This window comes from Fringilla coelebs (assembly GCF_963513975.1).
Source record: "Fringilla coelebs genome assembly, chromosome: 24".
Classification (NCBI taxonomy): Eukaryota; Metazoa; Chordata; class Aves; order Passeriformes; family Fringillidae; genus Fringilla; species Fringilla coelebs.
Genome location: NC_140050.1, coordinates 3,525,590 through 3,545,515, shown reverse-complemented (window position 1 = coordinate 3,545,515; position 19,926 = coordinate 3,525,590). Strand labels below are relative to the sequence as shown.

The window sequence follows — 19,926 nt, the reverse complement described above, 5'->3', positions numbered from 1 at the left end:
AATGTTTTTATTTTCTTTTTTTTTTTTTTTTCCTTTCCAAGGGAGAGAACTCTGTATCCATAGATGGGAAATGTAATGATTCCACCCTGCTTAGCAACTTGTTGGATGAGATGAAAGAGACATTGTCCAAGTGCTGAATATTCCTTATAAAATATTCCAACGACCAGAAACACACCCAACGTGTAAAGACGAGCAGACCCAAGTGTTAAGTTTCTCCCTCGTACGCATGTACTACCCTGGGGCACGTGCTTTCAGTTCACTCCACCATTGGTTGCAGTTTAGACATTTTAAGGCTGTATGTTACCTTTTTATTTTCAGAACTTTTTACAAACTGTGGTGTTAACCCTTTCTAGCCCAAAGAGATCCTGGTGACATGACTGGAGGAGGGAGGGAGGGAGGGGTGGGCACTATTTATTCAGCAGCTCATGATGATCCCATGACCTTCATCTGTGTGGGACGGCGACTGAGCAGGACTTTATCAACAGTAGCACAGTTTGTTGCTTGTGCTTATGCCAGGGAAGGTTGACTTAATCCTTAGCCATGAAAAAATATGTCTTCAGGGCTGCTGTAGTTGATGTATATTTCTAGCAGAGGCTGGTGCTGGACCAGAAGGCCTCTTTTTGTTGTTTTTTTTTTATATATATATATGATTTATTATTATCTCAAGATCTATTGTGATCAGCATATAAATATCCTCCATCTCCTTGAGCTAATCCAAAGGAGCCCTGTGGGAACTGGGATGTTTGAGTTTCTGTTTATAGTAGTTGCCTTGAGCCTTAACCTTCTTTTAGTGACAGCTGGAAGAGTCGAGTGTGGAAGCATGAAATGGGCTGGAAGTGTTACTGTTTGGGTCTGTGCTCCCCTCGACTGCCCCACACACAGAGTATGTCAGGTCTCTCCCCTTTGAGCTGTCTCTGCTGATGTGTTTTATGAGTCCACTTCAATTTCACATTCCTGAGCAGTTAAGCTGTAGCAAGAAACTGGAAATCCAAAGGGGTCTTTTCCTCCTTTTTTATCCTTTTGCTCACCAGCTGAGGTTGACCATTACCAGGTTAGAGAAACAGTCATGGGTGCAGCCCCTTGTGTGCAGGTCCATGTCCTCCCTCTGGGTTCTGAAACCAGCAAGGTCATTCTGTCTCTGTGTCCCCTCAGTGTCCCTCAACTCTGCCCTTGCAGCACTTAGAGCAGATTTGGCAGCACAAGTGCCCCATGGTCCCTGTGGCAGAGCCCTCTCTGCCAGGGTGCAGGAGAGAGGGATGGATGGGGAGCCCCTGTCCCAGATGCAGGAAGGAGGAGGGATGAGGATCCCCTCTCCCTGCCAGGGTGCAGGAGAAGGGGTCATGAGGAGCTGCTCTCCCTTCAGGATGCAGGATGAGGAGGGGACTGAGGAGCTGCAGATTTGGGATTGTAGCAGCTGCTTTAGAGGGAAGAAGGGAGAGTCTGGGAAGTGCCCATTCTGCACTATTGGAATTTTGTGGAGTCACTGACAGGAAAGGGATGTCCTTCTCCAACATCCCTTGCTTTCAACTTATTTTTTATTCCCCTGTTCCGTTTCTTTCCTTGCAGTTCCGTACCCAGTGAGCAAAACTCCATGGAAGGGTTTTGCTTTGAGGCACAGGTCAGGAGCAATTGATTGCTCCAAAAAGGTGCCCAGGGAGCAGCTGGCTGGGTCTGCACGTCTCCAGCACCACCACCACTCCTAAAACACCAAACCCCCATGCAGGGAGCAGGATGAAGTGTTGATCTTATTTGTTGGGTGATGTCCTGTACTTTACGCGTGTCTTGTGCTCTTTACACTCTTCCCACAGGAGGTATTTTGGCAAAGGCTCTGCTCTGGTGCTCTGGGTTCCTTGCCAGGCCCAGCTCCGTGTCCGACCGTGCTGCCACAACGTGGAGGGTTTGGTTTTGGTCAGCCTCCCTTGGTTAGCCAGTTGTGTATTAGAAACTGAACATATTAAAATTGTCTTAAAGGATAATGTTCCTCAATTAGTGTTTGGGTTTTTTAATTCATGGATGAAAACTGTCACTTTAGCATGTAGAGTCTCTTACAGAATCCTGTGCAGTGATTCTAGAATTTTGAAACTGTATGATGTGTTACATTCACAAATTTATTTGCTATCAACATTCCCTGGAAAAAAAGGAAAAAAAAAACAAAAAGAAAACAACATACCACAAGCTGCTGTAATGATTTTGTGTCAAGATGATCCAATAAACTTTCAAAACAAAGTTAAATTTTTGGCTTTATAAATGGTCCTTTCATAAGACCGTTACAGTTTGGATGGACCCAAAACCAAGGCATGGATTTACCCCAGGGCTGAATAATGAATCTTCAGTGGAGGTAAGAGGAATCTCCTTCCTAGAGAAGGTAGGGAATTCCTAGTGCCACCCCCTTAAAAGGCACTAGAGCTGCTGTTGACAGCAGCTCTGCAACAGCAGCTGTCACTAACGCTGAAATTACAGGAAAAAATAATTCAGACCATCTCAGTTAAATCTCCAGTAACTGTTTTAGGTTTTGGATCATGATTGCAGCTAACATTCAGCCCTTGGAAGAATGGGAGCTTTGGGCTGAATGAGGCTGGAATCAGCCCCTGCTGTTGCTTCCTCTTGGCCTCCAGTGAGATTTGTGACAAACGTGGTGACATTGATATGAGGATTAAGGCACTGTCCTGCCACAGCAGGAATGAGGCCTTGGCTTGGCTGATGCCCCCGTGGTTTCCAGTCACACCAGAACTTGTGAGAATCATCTTGGGATAGAAAATCCCTGGGGCTGAGTCAGGAGCCACCAGTTCTGCACTGGGAATTGCCCAGTAGCTTGTTGGCCCCATTGCTGCAGGAAGGATCCAGGTCCTCTGTTCCCAGTACTGCAATCCCACATGGAGCTGCCATGGGCTGGGACTGCACCAATCTGATGGAATGGGATGGAAACAAAAGCAGACTCCAACTCAGGAAGTGCCTGAAGCAAAGCTCAAGTGTGAGATGAGCCACAGGAGCTGATCCTGCCCCTCCCTCAGCCCTGCAGTGCTGTGTCCAGTTCTGGGCTCCTCTGGAGCAGAGCTGGAGCTCCTGGCATGGGGCCTGTGCAGGGCTGTGAGGATGGTGAGGGGATGGAGGATCTCCTGTGGGGAAAGGCTGTGGGAGCTGGGGCAGGGCAGAGATGAATATAGATCTAGACAGCATCGATATATATTTTATATATATGGATATATGCTTTACTGAGTGCCAGAGGCTGGGGCCAAGCAACGGGACCAGAGGTAATGGGAAGAAGCTGAACACAGGAAATTCCACCTGAGCAGGGGAAGGACTTTGCCCTGCACTTGACACAGGACAGTCACAGGCTGCCCAGAGAGGCGGCGGAGTCACCTTCCCTGGAGATCCTCAAACGCCATCTGGCCACAATCCTGCTGTGCTCAGGGGTCCTGCTGAGCCAGGTGAGCTCCAGTGGTGCCTCCCAAGCTCTCTTCTGTGACCGGAGTTGCCCACGAACGAGCCTGGCACACAGGCTCCTGCCCTGGGGCACAGCATCATCTGCTCATGGAGGAACCCAGCCAGAGGGGCCCCGGGCTGCTGGAGCGGGGCCGGGATCAGCTGCTCGGAGGAGCCGCCGAGCTGCTGAGCCCGGGCAGCCAGAGCCCCCCAGGGGCTGAGGATTCACCCCAGGTTCTGCGGCTGGGAGGGGCTGTGAACACCCTGGGGGAGCTCAGCCTGGAGCAAAGGAGGCTCAGGGGTGCCCTCATCACTCTGCACAGCTCCTGAAAGGTGCCTGTGCTCAGCTGGGGCTGGGCTCTGTCTGCAGCAGCACTGACACAACCAGAGCACACAGCCTCAGGCTGCACCAAGGGAAATTCAGGCTGGGTAGCAGGAAAAAGTCTTTTACATAAAGGGTGATAAAGCTCTGGAATGGCTGCCCAGGGAGGTGGTGCAGTCCCCATCCCTGGGTGTGTTTAACAGAACCTGGATGTGGCACTGGGTGCCAGGGCTCAGTTGGGGTGTTGGGGCTGGGTTGGACTCGATGATCTTGGAGGTCTCTTCCAACCCAGTGATTCTGGAATTCTGTGAATTCTGGGATTCTGTGAGTTGGGGTGTGGGCTGGGGGCTGTGAACACCTCCTGGACTGAACTGGGGTCTACAAAGGTTGTGGGGCCCCTGGGCTGGAGAGCTGCCGGCTCCAGCCAGGAGTGTTGGAAAACCCCTCGTGGGGCAGGAGCTCCCAGCTCTGCTTCAGCTTTTGGCACCCTTTGCTTTTGGGCTTCCCAGGGATTTCCCAGCGGGGTTTGACTTTCCCCATCCTGATATTTGTGAGCAGTTCCCTTTGAAGCAGGGGCTGGTTCTGGCCGCTTCTCCTTTTAATGACCTTAAAGTTGAGGTCTGGGCAGGTCCCTGCAGCTGCCCCCGTTGGACCAATGCCCTTCTTGGACCCCCCTGCCTTGTCCCTGCTTCCAAAAACACTGAATAAATGGGAATAAAGGAAAACAAATGGAACAGAATAAAAGGGGAAAAAAATTTAAAAAGAAAATAAAGCAGAAAAGAAACAGAAGGGAAGAGAGGGAAATAACTGGAATGGAATAAATGAAAAAATAAATACAATTACAAAAATAAATACATAGAAACTATTATCTTAATAGTAATTCTATTAATAATAGAATTAAAGAAAATAGAATTAAAGAAAAATAATAAATAGAATTAAAGAAAATAAATAATAACATAAAACCGAAGAAAACAAAAAATAAAATTGGAAACAAAAATGAATAGAAAATTAGAATAAAAATAAAAGAGAAAATAAAAAGATGAAATAGAAAATAAAACAAAATAAAATTAAGATAAACTAGAAAATAAAATAAGGATAAAATAGAAAACAAAATCAAGTAGAAAATACAATTAAAATAGAAAATGAAAGAAAACAGAAGAAAAGAAAGTAAAAGGAATTCCGATAAGTAGAATAAAATACTGAAATAGAATAAAGGAACATAGAGTAAAATAACCTAGAATAAAACTTTAAAAACATGATAAAACACGAACTGCCCCCCCCGCCACCATCCGCTGTGCCTTCCCCGTGCCCCTCCCCCGGCCCGTCCCTCCCGTGGGCGGGGCCGGCGCAGGCGGGGGCGGCCCCTTTAAGAGGAAGTAGCGCCGGCCGCCAGCGGCGCGCGGGAGGGCGCGGGAGCGGCGGGAGCGCGGCGGCCGCGCGGGGCGTGCTGCGGCCCGCGGTGAGGGAGTGCTGCGGCCCGGGGAGCTGTGCGCGTCCGCCGGCGAGCGACCGCGGCCCGGCAGGTGCGGGGGCTCGGGGGCTGGGGGGGGGCTCGGGGCGGTGTGAGGGGACGGGGGAGAGGCTGTGAGGGAGGGGGGCCTTGCGGGACGGGCTCGGAGGAGCCTCCGGGGAAAAGGGGCCTGGAGGGGGCCGCGTGTCCCCAGCCCTGCCCACGTGTTCCCCCAGCCCCGGTGGCCGCGTTCCCCCGGTAGGGCCGGGCCGGGCTCTCCCCGGCCTTGGCGGGACGGGACCTGTTGAGCCGCGGCCACCGCATCTCCGATCTGGGCGTTCTTTACTTGTTTGTGTTGGCCTGGGCGGGGGGCGGTGGCGGCCGCGGCCCGGCCTGAGCCCCCTCAGGAGGGCCCGGAGCCCCCCGGGCGGGCAGGGCGGGGATCAGGGCATGGATCAGGGCATGGCCTGTGCTGGCCCGGCCCGGAGGAGAAACCCCCTGGATGGGGCATCCCCGAGCAGAGCCCTGGCTGCTGGGAACAGCCCCCTCCCTTCAGAGGGGTCGGACCTGCTGCAGGATTCATGAGCAACAGAAAAATTCATAATGAGGAAAAAGAATATATCGCAGAGTGTAAGGGGCTTGCTGGCACAACTGTGGAGTTACAGTTTTCAACTTCCCTATTTCATCCCACCTCTCCTTCCCGACTTTCTCCAGCCCAGCTGCTATAGGTAAAGGCATAGCCCTGAAGTTCCAGCCTTTCAGTCTCTAAACTGGTCGGGGAATGGGGAATTTTCCATTTTTTTTCAGGTCATGGTGAGCCACGGCTCAGCTGTCACGAGGGAGAACGTGTCAGGAGAAGTTGAAAGCAAACTCTTGCTCTCCTTCTGTCTCTTGCTGCAGGCTCAGGAATCCTGATCTTACAGAGCTGCCTCTGCTCTGATCTGGGCACAGTGAGCTCAGCTCCTTCAAAGAACCTCTGTGAGAAGGACAGGCAAAATGGAAGGGCAGGAAGTCCTCTGGAGGGAAAGGAGAGGGGATCTGGAGTTGTCCAGTGTCCAGCACAGATGTTTGGGAAAAGCTTCTCTGTCAGTGCTAGTGAAAGGCAGGATTCCCTCCTCTTAGAGCTTGGAGCTGCAGAGTGGCCACACTTTCTAGATTTCCATCCCTTTGTTAAAAGTCCCTTTCCGGTCTAGAAATCTTCTGCCAAGTTGCAGGGCAGGGAGGGATTTTGCTGGGAGATGTGAAACTTCCCCAGCCACCTGTTTATCACAGTCCCCAGGGCTTTGTCCTTGCACTCTGCTTCCTTTCCCAACTTCAGGCTCACTTCCAGCTCCCTGTTTGTCTGTCGCTGTTCCCTGGACTGTGCATCCCATGTTTCAGATTCACTTTCTGTCTTAGTCACTTCCTGTGAGGTGAACCTGGGGTGAGATTGTGACTCCTCAAAATCCCCAGAAAGAGGGAGGGCAGCATTGGGAACTCTTTCCAGTGCTGGCAAAACCTGGAGCTGTTGGTTTATAGCGAGGAGCTGAGCAGGGAGCTGGTTCCCTGTGCCTGGCTTGCCTTGCAGCTCCTGGGATGCTCTGTTGCACTGTCACCTGTGCCATCAGACATGAAAATGGGCTCTCCCATGTGCTTGGCCAGGGCTTGGGGAGCTCAGAGTACGCTCAGCATCCTGAGCAAAGTTGTCCTGCTTCACTTCAGCTGCCTCTGGAGCTGTTTGCCAGCTGCTTCCTTGTCCACATCTAACATGGCCCTTCTGCTGATGGGGTGAAAAGTCCCCCCACACTGGAATGGGGTGATTTAGTCCCATTTTGGAGGATGGGCTGTCCAGATCTGTGCTGTGCTTGGTCACTCTTGCTCCTCTGTGAGGGCCAGGGATCTCCATGGCCACACTAATGAAAGAGAAAATGTCCCATGTGAGTAGTGAAAGTATCTGGGGTCAGAGCACAGAGATTGCAAAACCTTTCCAATCCTGTCCACAGGCCTGGGAATGGAATTGCTTTCAATTTCTGAGTTTTAATGTCTAGTAAGACAGGGACGTATTTTCTGATTCTTGAGCCATAAATGCTACTGTAAGTGGATCCAGAACCAGCTTTACTGGAGGTTTATCAGCTTATCTTTAGGAATATGTAATACCAGCTAATGCTGTCAATAAAGAGTGCACCTTAGGCTGCACCTTTATCCTCCTTTTTCCAGATGCCCCTGGGAGGCGAGGTATCCCTGAGGCCTGGTTTGGTCTGCTGCCTGCTTCTGTCTGGAGCTGGTGGTGTGGAGATGCTGCTCTGCTCCTGGTGTCTTTGGGTGGGTTTTTGCTCTGGGTACATGAAGCAGAAGGGAGGGCAGAGGAAAGGATGGAGGCAGCGAAGGCCAGAAAAAAAACCCAGCAAAACAGCAACTTTTGCAAGTGGGCAAAGCCAGAGCAAAACAATCCTTCACATCTGACAGCTTTAACTTCCTCCAGAAAACCTGGCAAAGGTCCCAAAGGGCTGGTGCTGGTGCTGGGTCAGTGTGAGTGAGACGAGGCCAGCATGGTGATGCTGCAGACACTCCCATGTGTGACCCTGTGCTGATTCCAGGGAGCTCATGGGGCAGAAGGTGAGCTGGAGCCACCCAGGCTACAGCTGAGCTTGCAGCAGGAGCTGAGCTGGCCCCATGGCTGCACTGAAAGGCCCTGTATTTTCTGCAGACCTCTCTTGGGGCTGTTGTCTGGCTGCCTTTGCTTCCTTCTCTCTTTCCTCTGGCTGTGTGATGTGGTTGGTATTGAGGTGGTCTCCAGCTCCACATCCATGGGCGCCTTCTGTGCCTGGAGCTGTGCTAAGGGATTGAGTTATTCCTGTATCTCCTGCCAGGGCAGGAGAGGCCTCGTGGGCCTCTGCTGTCAGCAAAAACAATCCTGCCATTCATCCCAACGTGTGACATTAACATAGGGAAAAGGGATGTTTGTCCCTGGGATTATCCATGCTCTGGGAAAGGCTGGTTGTGTGGCCAGCTCGTGCTCCAGCTCAGCCCTGGGGTGTGATCCCACACTTCCTGGGATCCCAGCCCACTGTTAGAATGGTGCCATAGTCATTTTATCATCCTAATGCAAATTTCATGCTCCAAACTGATGTTAGCTTTGACTTGGATGGGGGCAGATCCCAAAGTTAGAGGAAATGGAACTGCTGTGGGCCCAGAAATATCCCTGTCCAGTGAGGACAGTACAGAGCCTGCACAATCAGGGAGACACAAACAACTCAGCTGGGACTTAATAAACACCACCCTGCCCTTCCAGCCCTGTAGTGGGGACAGCAAGAGGCCTTCCTGAAGGACCAGGCTGCTCTGGGACCTGGAAAAGTGGGAGCTGCTCCTACTGTGCCATCACTGGCCGTGCTCGTCCCTGGAAATTCTTGTGTGTGCAGTTAACCTGTGCTGGAGTCGTGACCCAGCTTGTCAGCTTAGCACAGCCCTGCAGAGCCCGCAGCGGATTAGCTCTGCCTCCACACGCAGCCCCAGCCCGGCTGGATCCATGGACACCTTCCAGCAGCTCTGGAAGGCTCTGACATTGCAATGGATGCAGATGTCACGTAAGAGCAGCAGGGCTGGCCCTGAGTCAGTAACACCCGGGGCTCCGTGGGGCTCCCTGCAGTCACTGCTCTTCCACGGGAACAGTTGGGGATTGCAGCATCTGCTGCCTGACCTTTCCCTCTGCGGAGGGAAGCAGAAGGGGACCTTTTACAGAACTTACTTTCTCGTGTGGCTTTTCTCCTTCTGTGGCTGTGGGGAGGAAGGCCAGGGGGACAAACCATGCTGGGGTTCTTGCCTTCCCTCTCCCTTGCCAGACTCAGTTTTCCAGCCTCCCCAGCACTCACTGCCTCACCTGCCCTCGCTCAGCATCCCTGTACAGTGTGAGCAGTGTCACCCATAACGTCCCTTCTGTCACTGCCCACGGTCTGAATGTCAGTCCTGATCTCGAAGCCAAGCAATAAATTCCCTGTTCATCCGCCTGCCTGGGATGGATGCTGGTGTCTCACTGCTGGCTGACCTGGACTCTCAGCTCCAAGCAGCAGCATTCACACCTGCAGCTCTTGATGGGCTCTGGCAGAGCTCCCTTCACCTCTGGTGGGTCCTTGGCTGTCCCAGATACTGCTTAATTTAACAGGGCTTTTCCCTTTATTCCATGAACTAACTCAACTTTGGGATTGTCTGGAATGCTTGGCCTTGCAGGGGTGAAGGTGATGCCAGTTAAAGCCCAGGAGAACTATTTTTGGTCTTTTATTATGCTTTTTTCTTTTCTCATGCATATAGCCTTGTCCTGATCCTAAACCAACCTCTTCCCCTAAGCCACCCTCTTTCCAGGAAGGGCATGGAGACGTGGGAAGTCCCAGGAGAGCTGTACCATTTCTTACTCGGGAATTTCCAAATTGTGCAGCACATTGGAATAGCGGGGCCTGGGGGTGGCTGGCAACAGGCAGGGCCTTCTTAAAGCTGACTCTGGTGAAAGACAAAAGGCTCTTTGTTTGCCCAAACCTTGGAATTCAGCATTTCCAGTGTGGCCCTGTTCAGATTTGGTTGCGAAGGCTGCTGCTAAAGCACTTTCTAAAAGAAAATGTAGATGTTGTCCTGCAGAGCAGCAGAATGAAGTGGGGTTGGGGTTGGAGGTGCAGCTGGACCGGGTCGAGCTGCTCCTTCTCCAGAAACTTCTGAGCAGCTTCAGCTGCCGGGGCTGAGCACGGGGGATGAGAGGGGAAGGCAATTCCAAAGGGAACTGGCTCAGCTCTCCTGCAGCAGCATGGAGTGATCCTGCGGGAGGAAAGGCAGAGCTTGCAGAGGGGAAGGATTAATTTTGGGAAAACATTGGCAGCTCCCTGGGCCGGGAGGCTGGAGGCAGTGCCAGACAGGAAGCGGCTGACGTGGAAGTGCCGGCTGGCCGGGATTATGAATGGCCGGGGTGCCTTCCAGCCACACTGAGCCCTCCTTGCCCTGCCCTGCCCTGCCTGAGGTAAGCACGGGGCAGACCTTCGCCCCTCATATCACAAATCCATTCGAAAGAGCAGCTGGAAGTCTCGTCCCAGGAAGACAAGCCCTCGTTTGTTGCCAGACTGGCTCTGGAGGTGCAGAAACTGGCTGCCATTAGTGTAGTGCCGCTGCCAGGATTGTTCTGGTCCCTGCTCTCTGTAGTAAAATCTCTCCTTTGATCAGAGAAAACCAGGATCATCCTGTCCCGAGACACTTAGCTGGTGCAGAGTGGCCATGGGAAGGGATTTGTGAAAGGAGGAGGGGGGTGGAATTGTGGAAGAAATGTGCATCTGTGTCCGTCTTGGCTGTTTTGTGCAAGTTGCCTGTTTGAAGCTGCTTTTCTTCTGTAAATTCAGGTTTTTACTTTAAATGCTCAGTGCATCCAAAATACCTTTATCAGGGCTGCTTTATCAGTCAGGGGGGTTTTGTGTCCTGTGTTGGGAACTCTGGCCTGGCATTGAGGGCCCTGGGAGTGGCTCAGGGGGAAGCAGGATCGTGGCTCCCCTCCCTGGTGAGCTCTGGGGACACGGTGGCTGTCACAGACTCCCTACCCAAGGGTTACAAGCAGCTGGACTCGTTGGGATGCGAGGGCAGCAGCCTGGCTTCCCGGACAGGAAACTGGACAAATCCCTGATTTGAAGAGCTGCCTTGCTGCCTGGGCTGTGCTGAAGGGCTGTTCTACCAGAGGCAGCAGGATGTGGCCGGCCCGGCACTGGGGTCATGGAGGAGGGAGGTGGCCTCGTGTCTGACCCCTCCCCAGCTGCCGAGCCGCCGGTTGTGGCCGCCCATGAAACCAACGGGGAGGTTTTTTCCCTTCTTTTGAAAAAGGAAGCTTGGCCTCGGTGCCTGCCAGCGCTGACAGAGGGTTCAGAGCAGGACTGAGCCCTCTGCAGGAGCGACCTGCTGAGGCCAGAAGCACAGGTAGGAGCTTGCTGACTGCTGCCTTGCTGGTTTTCCCTGGCTGTTGTTAAACCCCTGTGCAGTGCTGGCAGCAGAGGGGAGCATGGAGTGCTGCTAGGGCTGGCACTGATGGAGCAGTCATGGGACTCCTGGATTCCTTTTTGGGCCATTCTGCCTCTGTAGGGAGGGCAGGATCTGTCGGAACTCTGCTGGCTCCTGGAAAACCTCGGGATGGCTCAGCAGGGTGCAAGGGGAGGCAGTTTCCTGGTGTTTTGGAGGGGGTGACTTTTCCCTTTTCCAGACTGCTTTTGCAAGTGACCAAGAGTTGAGAAGCAGCCGCCTGGGCTTCCTTCCTCTGCCCAGAGCCTGGTGTTAGTGCAAGGCAGCTCCTCACGATCCACCATTCCTGGCAAGGGAAGAGTAATGGCAGAACAGTGCCAACAGCCCTGGCAGCAAAACCAGCACAGGACTGGAGCTGCACAAGCAGGGAGTCAGAGAAAAGGAGCTTTTGGGATGGGAGGGGAAGGTAGGGCCAGGCCCTGAGCCCCCTGGGCAGGCAAGTCCAGCATAGTAGGAGCTGCTCCTCCCGTGTCCTTGGGATAAGCTGGAGGTGTGTTTGTGCCCTGGACAGCCCACGGGGGTCATGGGCTCTGATCCTGAGCGCTGGCCAAGGTCCTCTCAGAGCACCAGTGACGTCCGCTGTGATCTTGGCTGGCTGAAAGGAGGAGGCAACAAAATGTACTGAGTTTGTTTAGCGGGGGGAGTGGTTTTCCCCCCACCTTTAAAGCTTGCAGATACCATCCAGGTGCTTTGCATGTCCCATTTCCCAATTGTCTCTAACCTTTCCTTTCCCTTGTGTGCGGGGGCGGTGTCAGCTGTGACTCCTGCCTGTGGAAGTAGGTGTTGTACAGATGATATCATCTCTGAGCAATGTCAGGGATGCTTTGGTCTCTGTGCCTCTTTATTTTTATTTTTTTCCTAGAGCTAAATGTTTCTTTTAGCTCATTGCAGTCAGAGGCCATAATTAAATAGGCTGCATCTGCTTGATGTCTCAGCTACTCATTTTACTAATGCTTCACACAGATGCTGAATAGTCTGAGAGACAATTGCTCTGTGTTGAGCTCCCCAGTTCTCAGGGAGGATGTCTCCATAGGATCAGGGATTTGTTTGTAGGACAAGTACTGCCTCAACACCAATTAAACTGCCCTGCACAGAGACCCTGACAAATGGGGCCTGAGCCACTCCCAGCCATGTGACAAGTGACAAGGGCAAGTGTTGGATCCTGCCCAGGGATGGGGCAGCCCTGGATGCAGGGACAGACTGGGAATGGGAGGCTGGAGAGCAGCACCGTGGGAGGGGACCTGGGGGTCCTGGTCAGTGGCAAGTTGGATCTGAGTCACTGCTGTGTCCTGGCAGCCCAAAGGGCCACCCTGTCCTGGGGGGCACCAGGCCCAGGGAGGGATTGTCCCACTCTGCTCTGCCCTGGGGCAGCCTCACCTCCAGTGCTGGGGGCACTTTGGGCACCACAGGATCAGAAGGATCCAGAGCTGGTGGAGAGTGCCCAAAGGAGGGACACAGAGCTGGGGAAGGGGCTGAGGAGCAGCTGAGGGCACTTGGCTGGTTCAGCTGGAGCACAGGAGACTGAGGGGAGGCTCCTCGGGGGCTGCAGCTCCTGCCCAGGGCAGGCACAGGGGCAGGGGCTGAGCTCTGCTCTGGGACAGGGACAGGGGGCCAGGAAGGGCTGGAGCTGTGCCAGGGCTTGGCATGGAGCTCAGGGAAAGGTTCTTCCCCCCGAGGCTGCTGGGCACTGCCCAGGCTCCCCAGGGAATGGTGCCAAGGCTGCCAGAGCTGCAGGAGCTCTCAGGGCTGCTCAGGGTGGGGGTGTTGGGGTGCCTGTGCAGGGACAGGGGCTGGGCTGATCCTCCCTGAGGGTCCCTCCCAGCTCAGGATATTCTGGGATTCTATGAAAAGTCTCTCCATCCCGCTCATATGAGGAAAATGGTTGGTGTTTCTTGATGTGTGGTGCCAAAGCCAGGGGATGTTTGTTTTTACCCTTAGGTTTTACATCCACATCCATGCCAGGCCCTGCCCTGCAGATCCTCCCGAAAAGAAGCAGGGATGGAGTCACACTGCTGGGGGTGCTCCAGGGAACCACATGGAGAGTGGTGCTGCTGCTGCTGCTTTGTGGTTTCTTGTGTGAGAGGATGTGTTTTCCTCCATCTCCAGTGCAGGGAACTCATCACAAATCCTTCCCTGGACTTTCTGCTGGAAGTAGCAGCAGCCTCAGCACCTGCTGCCCACATTGCTGGTTCTGTGGGGGCCATGCCTCGGTTCCAGGGTGGGCGCAGTCCCTGGAGCTTCCGGCTCTGCCACAGGATGTGGTTAGGCTGTGACACAGCTCCTGCTAACCAGCACTGCTCAGCTGTATCTCCACACCCTTCACTGCTTCCTCTGCCACGTCTGGGGCTGGATCACACTCCAAAGGATGCATCTGCCTGGGGTTTGTGCTGGGTTTGCCTCCCCTGAGGTGGCTCACGGGGTCACAGCAGCTGTTTTGGCAGCAGGAAGGCGAGGTTGGATGTGGCTTGGAGCAACCTGATCTAGTGCAAGGTATCCCTGCCCATGGAAGGTGTCCCTGCCCATGGCAGGGAGTTGCAACTGGATGGTCTTTAAGGTTCCTTCCAACCTAAACCATTCCATGATGACATATCTGCTCTGGATTCACCTCTCAGCCCATGGTGGATCTCACTGAACCACATTAAAATGCTTTTAGGGTTTCTCCCAACGCATCGTAGCCCATGTTGGGGTTTGGATCTCTCAGCTCCTGCATGGAAGAGGTTACTGAGCCCATTCCCACAGGAAATGTTGAGCCTGTTCTTAGTGAGGTGAACTGGAGTGGTTTGGGGTTTCTTCCTCACTGTAATTAAATACGGAAACAAGAGGCCTTGGCTTTAAAGCTTTTTAATCTTTCGTCAGAGAAGAACTGCTGATTAGCACTGCAGCATCTGTTAGAGACGGGCTCGATTGCAGCCATGGTAGTCATGACCTTGAGTTTGGGATGTGCTTGCCAGCATTTGAGGACACTATTTACCTATTGGAACAACACTCATGTAAATCTGAGGCCTCATGTAAATCTAAGTAGACTCTGCTTGGGGAAAGACGGTTTTTTTGCTTGCTTGCTTGCTTATGAAATTATGGAAACTTATTTATGCTATTTAAGGCATCAGCTTAATTTCTGTTACTTTATTCATTTCTCTGTCCAGCACATGTAAAATAATATTTTTGGTACACAAAGCTTTCTCCCTTAAGCTTTCATCAAAGAGCAGCCTGGCACAAATTCTGTGAGGGGCTGGATGTGGGAACAAAGGAGGTATAATTAGCTACAGATAAACAGAGCTGTGTTTCTCGTCAGCATCCCTTCAGATCTCAACTTGTGTCTCACCCTTGGAGCTGATTTTCTACAGTCTGGAAGAGGAAGATGAGCTTCCCTTCATCTTCCAGTTTTTAACTTGTAAACGCAGCTAAACTGAAGTGGGAAATATGTTTATGGTCTGTGTGCACCTGCAGAAGAGGCTGTGGCTGTTCTCGGGGTTGGTGTTATTTCAGGATATTTGCTTTCCGGGTGCCTGAGCTGTGACTTCTTCTTCTCATTGCCCTCCACCCTTTGGTTCCTGTCTGTCACTTTCAGTGGCTGGCTTGGTGGGGGCTGTCTGGCAGCAGCTCTGAGCTGTCATGTGGGCTGGCATGACCTGGCCTGGCCTTGTTCACAAAGGGGAGATGCAGAGGTGAAAATGGGCTCTGGGTGAAACCCAGCTGGTTTTACCCTTCTTTGTCAGTGCTTGTGAGCCAAGCAGGTGGTGGCATTTCTGCAGGCTTGGGGTCTCATGGTGTGGCACTGTTGGGGTGAGTGGCAGCCCTCTCCCATGGCTGTGGGGCCTGTTCCCTCATTCCCACATGGAACAGGTCAGGAGGTGACTCTGTTCAGCCCAGCTCACCCCTCCAGCCTCCCCTCCCCTTTGCTCCAGCCGGGGAGGGAAGGGGGAGGAAGGAAAGCTGCCGTGGGCTCCCCCCCTTCTCAGATGTGGGGCGAGGGCCCAGATGGCATCCCAGATCTCTTCCTATGGGATTTAGACGAGGTTTCCTGTTGAGAAAGCTGCTCCTAATCGCTGCCCTTCTGTGCTGTGTTGCAGATCGGGACCAGATGAGCAGAGGGGGGTTTCTGTGAAGATCAGAGTCGCCCCAGCCGTGCCCCGGGAAGTGGCCGCGCCTCCGGCTGTCACCGCTGCGGGCCTGGAAGACGCGCAAGAGAAGGAAAATGTCCCACGCTTTAAAGCAAGTGTTCAATAAAGACAAAACCTTCCGGCCCAAGCGCAAGTTCGAGCCGGGCACTCAGCGCTTTGAGCTGCACAAGAAGGCCCAGGCCTCGCTCAACGCCGGCCTGGACTTGAAGGTGGCCGTGCAGCTGCCGCCGGGCGAGGAGCAGAACGACTGGGTGGCCGTGCACGTCGTGGACTTCTTCAACCGCATCAACCTCATCTACGGCACCATCAGTGACTATTGCACGGAGCAGTCCTGCCCCGTCATGTCGGGGGGGCCCAAGTACGAGTACCGGTGGCAGGACGAGCACAAGTACCGCAAACCCACGGCCCTGTCCGCGCCCCAGTACATGAACCTGCTCATGGACTGGATCGAGGTGCAGATCAACAACGAGGACATCTTCCCCACCAATGTCGGTGAGTTTGGGTCCCAGCTGGGGCTGCAGGGAGGGAGGGGTGTGGAGCCTTCTCGTGGAGCCCCTGTTGCTGTTCCAGGAGATGCTGCAGCACAGCTGACCCATGTAGCAGAGCTGTTTCCCTCTGTGCTTCTCAGGTGGGCAGTGCAGTGAGCTCTTCCCAGCTCTTCTGCAGTGCTGGAATACCCTGAGCTGTACCAGATCCCACTGGGAGTCACGGATACCTCGAGGCACTGAAACAGGAGGCTGCCCTTAGAGTAGTCAGTGGCTCTGTGGATGCAGGATGGCTCTCTGGGAGCTGATGGCCAGCCCAGGTCTGAGGCACAGCTCTGTGTCACCTGCTATAATCACCCCCTCTGTTATTAGAGGCCACACTGGCTGCCTCTGCCCCTCCTGTGGGATGGGATGCTGGCACAGGCCTGGAGGGAAGGGCCATGTTTCATCTACTGCCAGGACCATGGAAACAGGAGTTTGGCCTAAGACACCTCAATCTCTATATCCAAATGCAGCTTTGGGACAGAGATTGTTAGGTTTTATTTTGTGATGAAGATGGAAGAATTTAGTCTCTAAGTTATCAGGTAAATACAACTGTGCCTATGCAGAGCTTCCATCTCCTGGGATGGAGGAGACAGGGTGCAGCAGAGCTCCCTCCCTTCCTCCTGCCCTGGTGTTTATCCCTTTGGAGCTCTGATGGGATGCAGTTGGTCCCTATTTGGGGCACATCTGCCACTTGAGCATCCACAGGGATCCTCCACTGTGCCAAAATGCTGCTTAAACCTGGTGTGGAGTGGGCAGAGAGGGGAGGGGGGGCCATAAACAGCCAGTTTTGAGATAGCTGCAGCATCAAAGCCTCCCCTGCCATTCTTCTCACGCTGCACAGGCTCTGCTGCAGCTCTCTGGGGACCTCACTGGGGGGTTGGTTCTGTTTGGGCAGCACGAGAGTTGTGGTTTGGGGTTTTTCACTTGTTACTGTCTTCAGCTCAGCTTTAACCAGGTCCTTCAATGCTGACTGAAATGCTGCAGCTCTGGCAGAGCAAGGGTTTAACTGGTCCTTGTTCCTCCAGAAACTGTGTGAACTTTACACCCTGATATCCCATGGAGGTGGCTGCATGGCCAGACTGCTCTGCTGCAGGAGCCCAGCCAAACACAGTCCTGGAACCTTCAAAGAGGAGCTAAACAGCTTTAATTTTTAACCAAAGAGCTAAAGATGTACCAAAACAAGGGATAACTGTGGGGAGTTAACAGCCCTTTCTTTTGGGAAGTTGCTTGGTTGTATCTGGTGTTTTGCACTGTTTATATAAATACATCCAACAAGAGTAGAAGAAACTCTTGTCTGACTGAAACAACTGCTGGGAATGTGGGCTCTGCTTTCAGTCACAGCATTGCATCACTCTGTCACTTAAAAAATCTGTGCTTTGAAAAATGTGATCCAAAGGAAGGGTAAAAGGAGAGGGGAGCTGGAAATTACCAGGAACAGAACTTTTGCCTCAATCTGTCCATTTTACCAATTTATTTTAGCCCTAAGCAACCGGTTTTAACTTGACCAAAGGTTTTTCATGGCCACTCTTCCCCTCCCAAGGTACTCCCTTCCCCAAGAACTTCCTCCCAGTGGTGAAGAAGATTCTGTCCAGGCTCTTCCGGGTGTTTGTCCACGTCTACATCCACCACTTCGACAGGATCACCCAGATGGGCTCGGAGGCCCACGTGAACACCTGCTACAAGCACTTTTACTACTTTGTGAAAGAGTTCAATCTCATAGACACCAAGGAGCTGGAGCCCCTGGTGAGTGTCTGGTGGGGCTCTCAGGGTTTGTGGCCAGCACAGGGCTGGGGGAGTCACAGAGGGCTCTGGAACCTTCTCAGGAGGCCCCACCTCAAATCCTGGGGTCAGTTTTGGGCCCCTCACTCCAGCAAAGACATTGAGGGGCTGGAACATGTCCAGAGATAGGAACAGAGCTGGAGAAGGGTCTGGAGCAACTGAGGGAGCTGGGGGGGCTCAGCCTGGAGAAAAGGAGGCTCAGGGGGGACTTTGTGGCTCTGCACAACTCCCTGACAGGAGGGGCAGCCAGGGGGGCTCAGTCTTGTCCCAGGTAACAAGTGACAGGACAGGAGGGAACTGTCTCAAGCTGTTCCAGTGGAAGTTTATATTGGATTTAAGGGGAAATCTCTTCGCTGAGGTGGGACGGGCATTGGAAAGGTCTGCCCAGGGCAGTGTTGGAGTCATCATCCCTAGGAAAAACACGTGGCTGTGACACTTGGGGACATGGTTTAGTGGTGACACAGCAGTGGTGGGGTAATACTTGGACTTGATCATCTTGGGAGTCTTTCCAACCCTTAAGGATTCCATGATTCCCTTCTAAAGCTGCTTGCCCAAATTCAGGACCAGTTGGCCTTGCAGTGTAACTGTCAGGAACCTGGGAGTCAGGATGTGACTGGGATGTGCTGGGAATGGTGGGGGGAACATGGCCCTGCCCAAACTGGAGCTGTGGGCAGCAGGGTCACCCCGTGCCTGGGAGTGATACTGACAGCTAAACACAGGGGTTTTTTATCTACACCCTCACCTGGGAGCCTGGATCCTCCTTCACAGTCCCTTGTCTTCTCTGTCCCTTTGGCAGAAGGAAATGACCTCCCGGATGTGCCACTGAGCTCAGACCCTCCTGCTCCCACCTCGGCACCTCTTCCGAGGACTCCGAGCCCCAACCCCATATTGGAGACGTGATTCAAGGGGAGAACAGAGACGTTTCGTTTAAGAAATTCTATATTTTTAATGAGTTTCAATGTAAAACTGTGATACTGCAGGAATATTTTTTTAAAGATGCTCTAGATTAACTAATTTTTTATAGTAATTTCTATAAAAAAGAAAGAAAATATTTTGTGGGCCACTTGATGGGAATGTTGGCTCTCGGAGCAGGGAAGAGCTGCCTCCTCCATGTGCCCTGAGTGAGCTGAGCCAGACACTTCACACAGAGTTGTGTCGTGGGGCTGGTGCTGCCATGGAAGCAGTACCTCCCTTGGGATACACATTTCCCACGCCTGCAGGCAGGGCACAGGACTGGTGTACATGGATCCCCCAGGTGTGGATCCCCCAGCACCTCTTCCACTGGCTGTGAGTCCAGGTTTGGGGCAGAGCTGCTCTGTGCCCACCTGTCCCCAAGGCCTGGCTCTCCTGAGCTCCCTCTGAGTGAGCTGGGACTGGGCTTCATCCCATGGCTGCCACTATTGGAGCTGGTGCTGTTGGAGTGGAAATCTGCCCTCGTGTGTCATCCCAGCCCTGAGCTGAGCTCTGCACACACAGCCCAGCTGTGGCTCTGCACTGTCCCCGTGGGGATGCAGATCCACACTGGCAGCTCCTCATGGGAGCCACCAGAGGGAAGGTGCTGGGACAGGCACCAGGAATTCTCCTCGTTCCCTCTCTCCCTGTCCTTCGTGGTACGCCGACCCTGCCGGGACCATCCTGCTTCCCGCTGGGGTATGGAGCCTTCTCCCTGTTCCCCAGCATCACCCCCCACCCAGCTGTGCACATCTGGGACCAAAATCTCTGGTGTGCAGCCAGAGCCCCCCGGCCTCACCTGCTGCTTGCACGAGGAGAGCTTGGCAGTGCCCTGGTAGGTAGTGGGTCTACCTAGGATTTGGGGACCAGTAAGTGACCAAACTGCACCACTAACCACTTCTTCCTTACAAAGCATTCCCGTGCCCTGGAATCTCTGTACATACGTGACTCTCTCATTTCTCATCCTGCCGTTAGGACGCTCGTACAAATACCACTCGTGCTCTGAAATGGAACCAATAAATTATGTTGTATTTACACAGCACACGCCGCCGCCGAGCCTCTCGTGACTGCACGTTCGTCAGAACCTTCCCATCAGCAAAACAAACACAGGGTGTTTGGGCTCCTTGGGGATTGTGCTGGGGGGCTGGGAGCTCGTGGGTGTGTGCTCCTGGCACAGCTCCTGGGGGTTGGTTGGGTTCCTCCTGCTCTCCACGTGCCAGGTCCAGGCTGCTCCGAGCCCTGCGCTGGGTCCCAAGGCCATGGAGCCTGACCAGCAGCCTGGGGTTGTCCTGACTTGTGTCTGCAGTGTCTGTACCCAAGGGCTGAGCTGTTCTC

The 19,926-nt window shown here is 53.3% G+C and overlaps 2 protein-coding genes and 1 pseudogene across 4 annotated transcripts in view; all 3 read left to right on the top strand.

The window, feature by feature from the left end:
- Positions 1-2,217, top strand: part of AP3D1 (adaptor related protein complex 3 subunit delta 1) — a 42,506-nt gene extending 40,289 nt beyond the window's left edge. For both annotated transcript variants that reach the window (XM_084221090.1, XM_084221089.1), the window contains one exon: positions 42-2,217. In XM_084221090.1, coding sequence (XP_084077216.1) covers positions 42-137 — 96 coding nt within the window. In that variant the 3' untranslated portion in view covers positions 138-2,217. The remainder of the gene's footprint in view (positions 1-41) is intronic.
- A 2,207-nt stretch (positions 2,218-4,424) lies between these two features.
- On the top strand, positions 4,425-19,530 carry MOB3A (MOB kinase activator 3A). The gene is made up of 4 exons (XM_084220893.1): positions 4,425-5,268; positions 15,281-15,823; positions 17,402-17,604; positions 18,437-19,530. The coding sequence occupies exons 2-4, from the start codon at positions 15,406-15,408 to the stop codon at positions 18,464-18,466; spliced, it is 651 nt and encodes a 216-aa protein (XP_084077019.1). The 5' UTR covers positions 4,425-5,268; positions 15,281-15,405; the 3' UTR covers positions 18,467-19,530.
- LOC311162791 lies at positions 18,589-19,610 on the top strand (annotated as a pseudogene). Its single transcript has 2 exons — positions 18,589-18,600; positions 18,789-19,610. The product of its transcript is annotated as an uncharacterized misc_RNA (transcript).
- Positions 19,611-19,926: the final 316 nt, after the last annotated feature.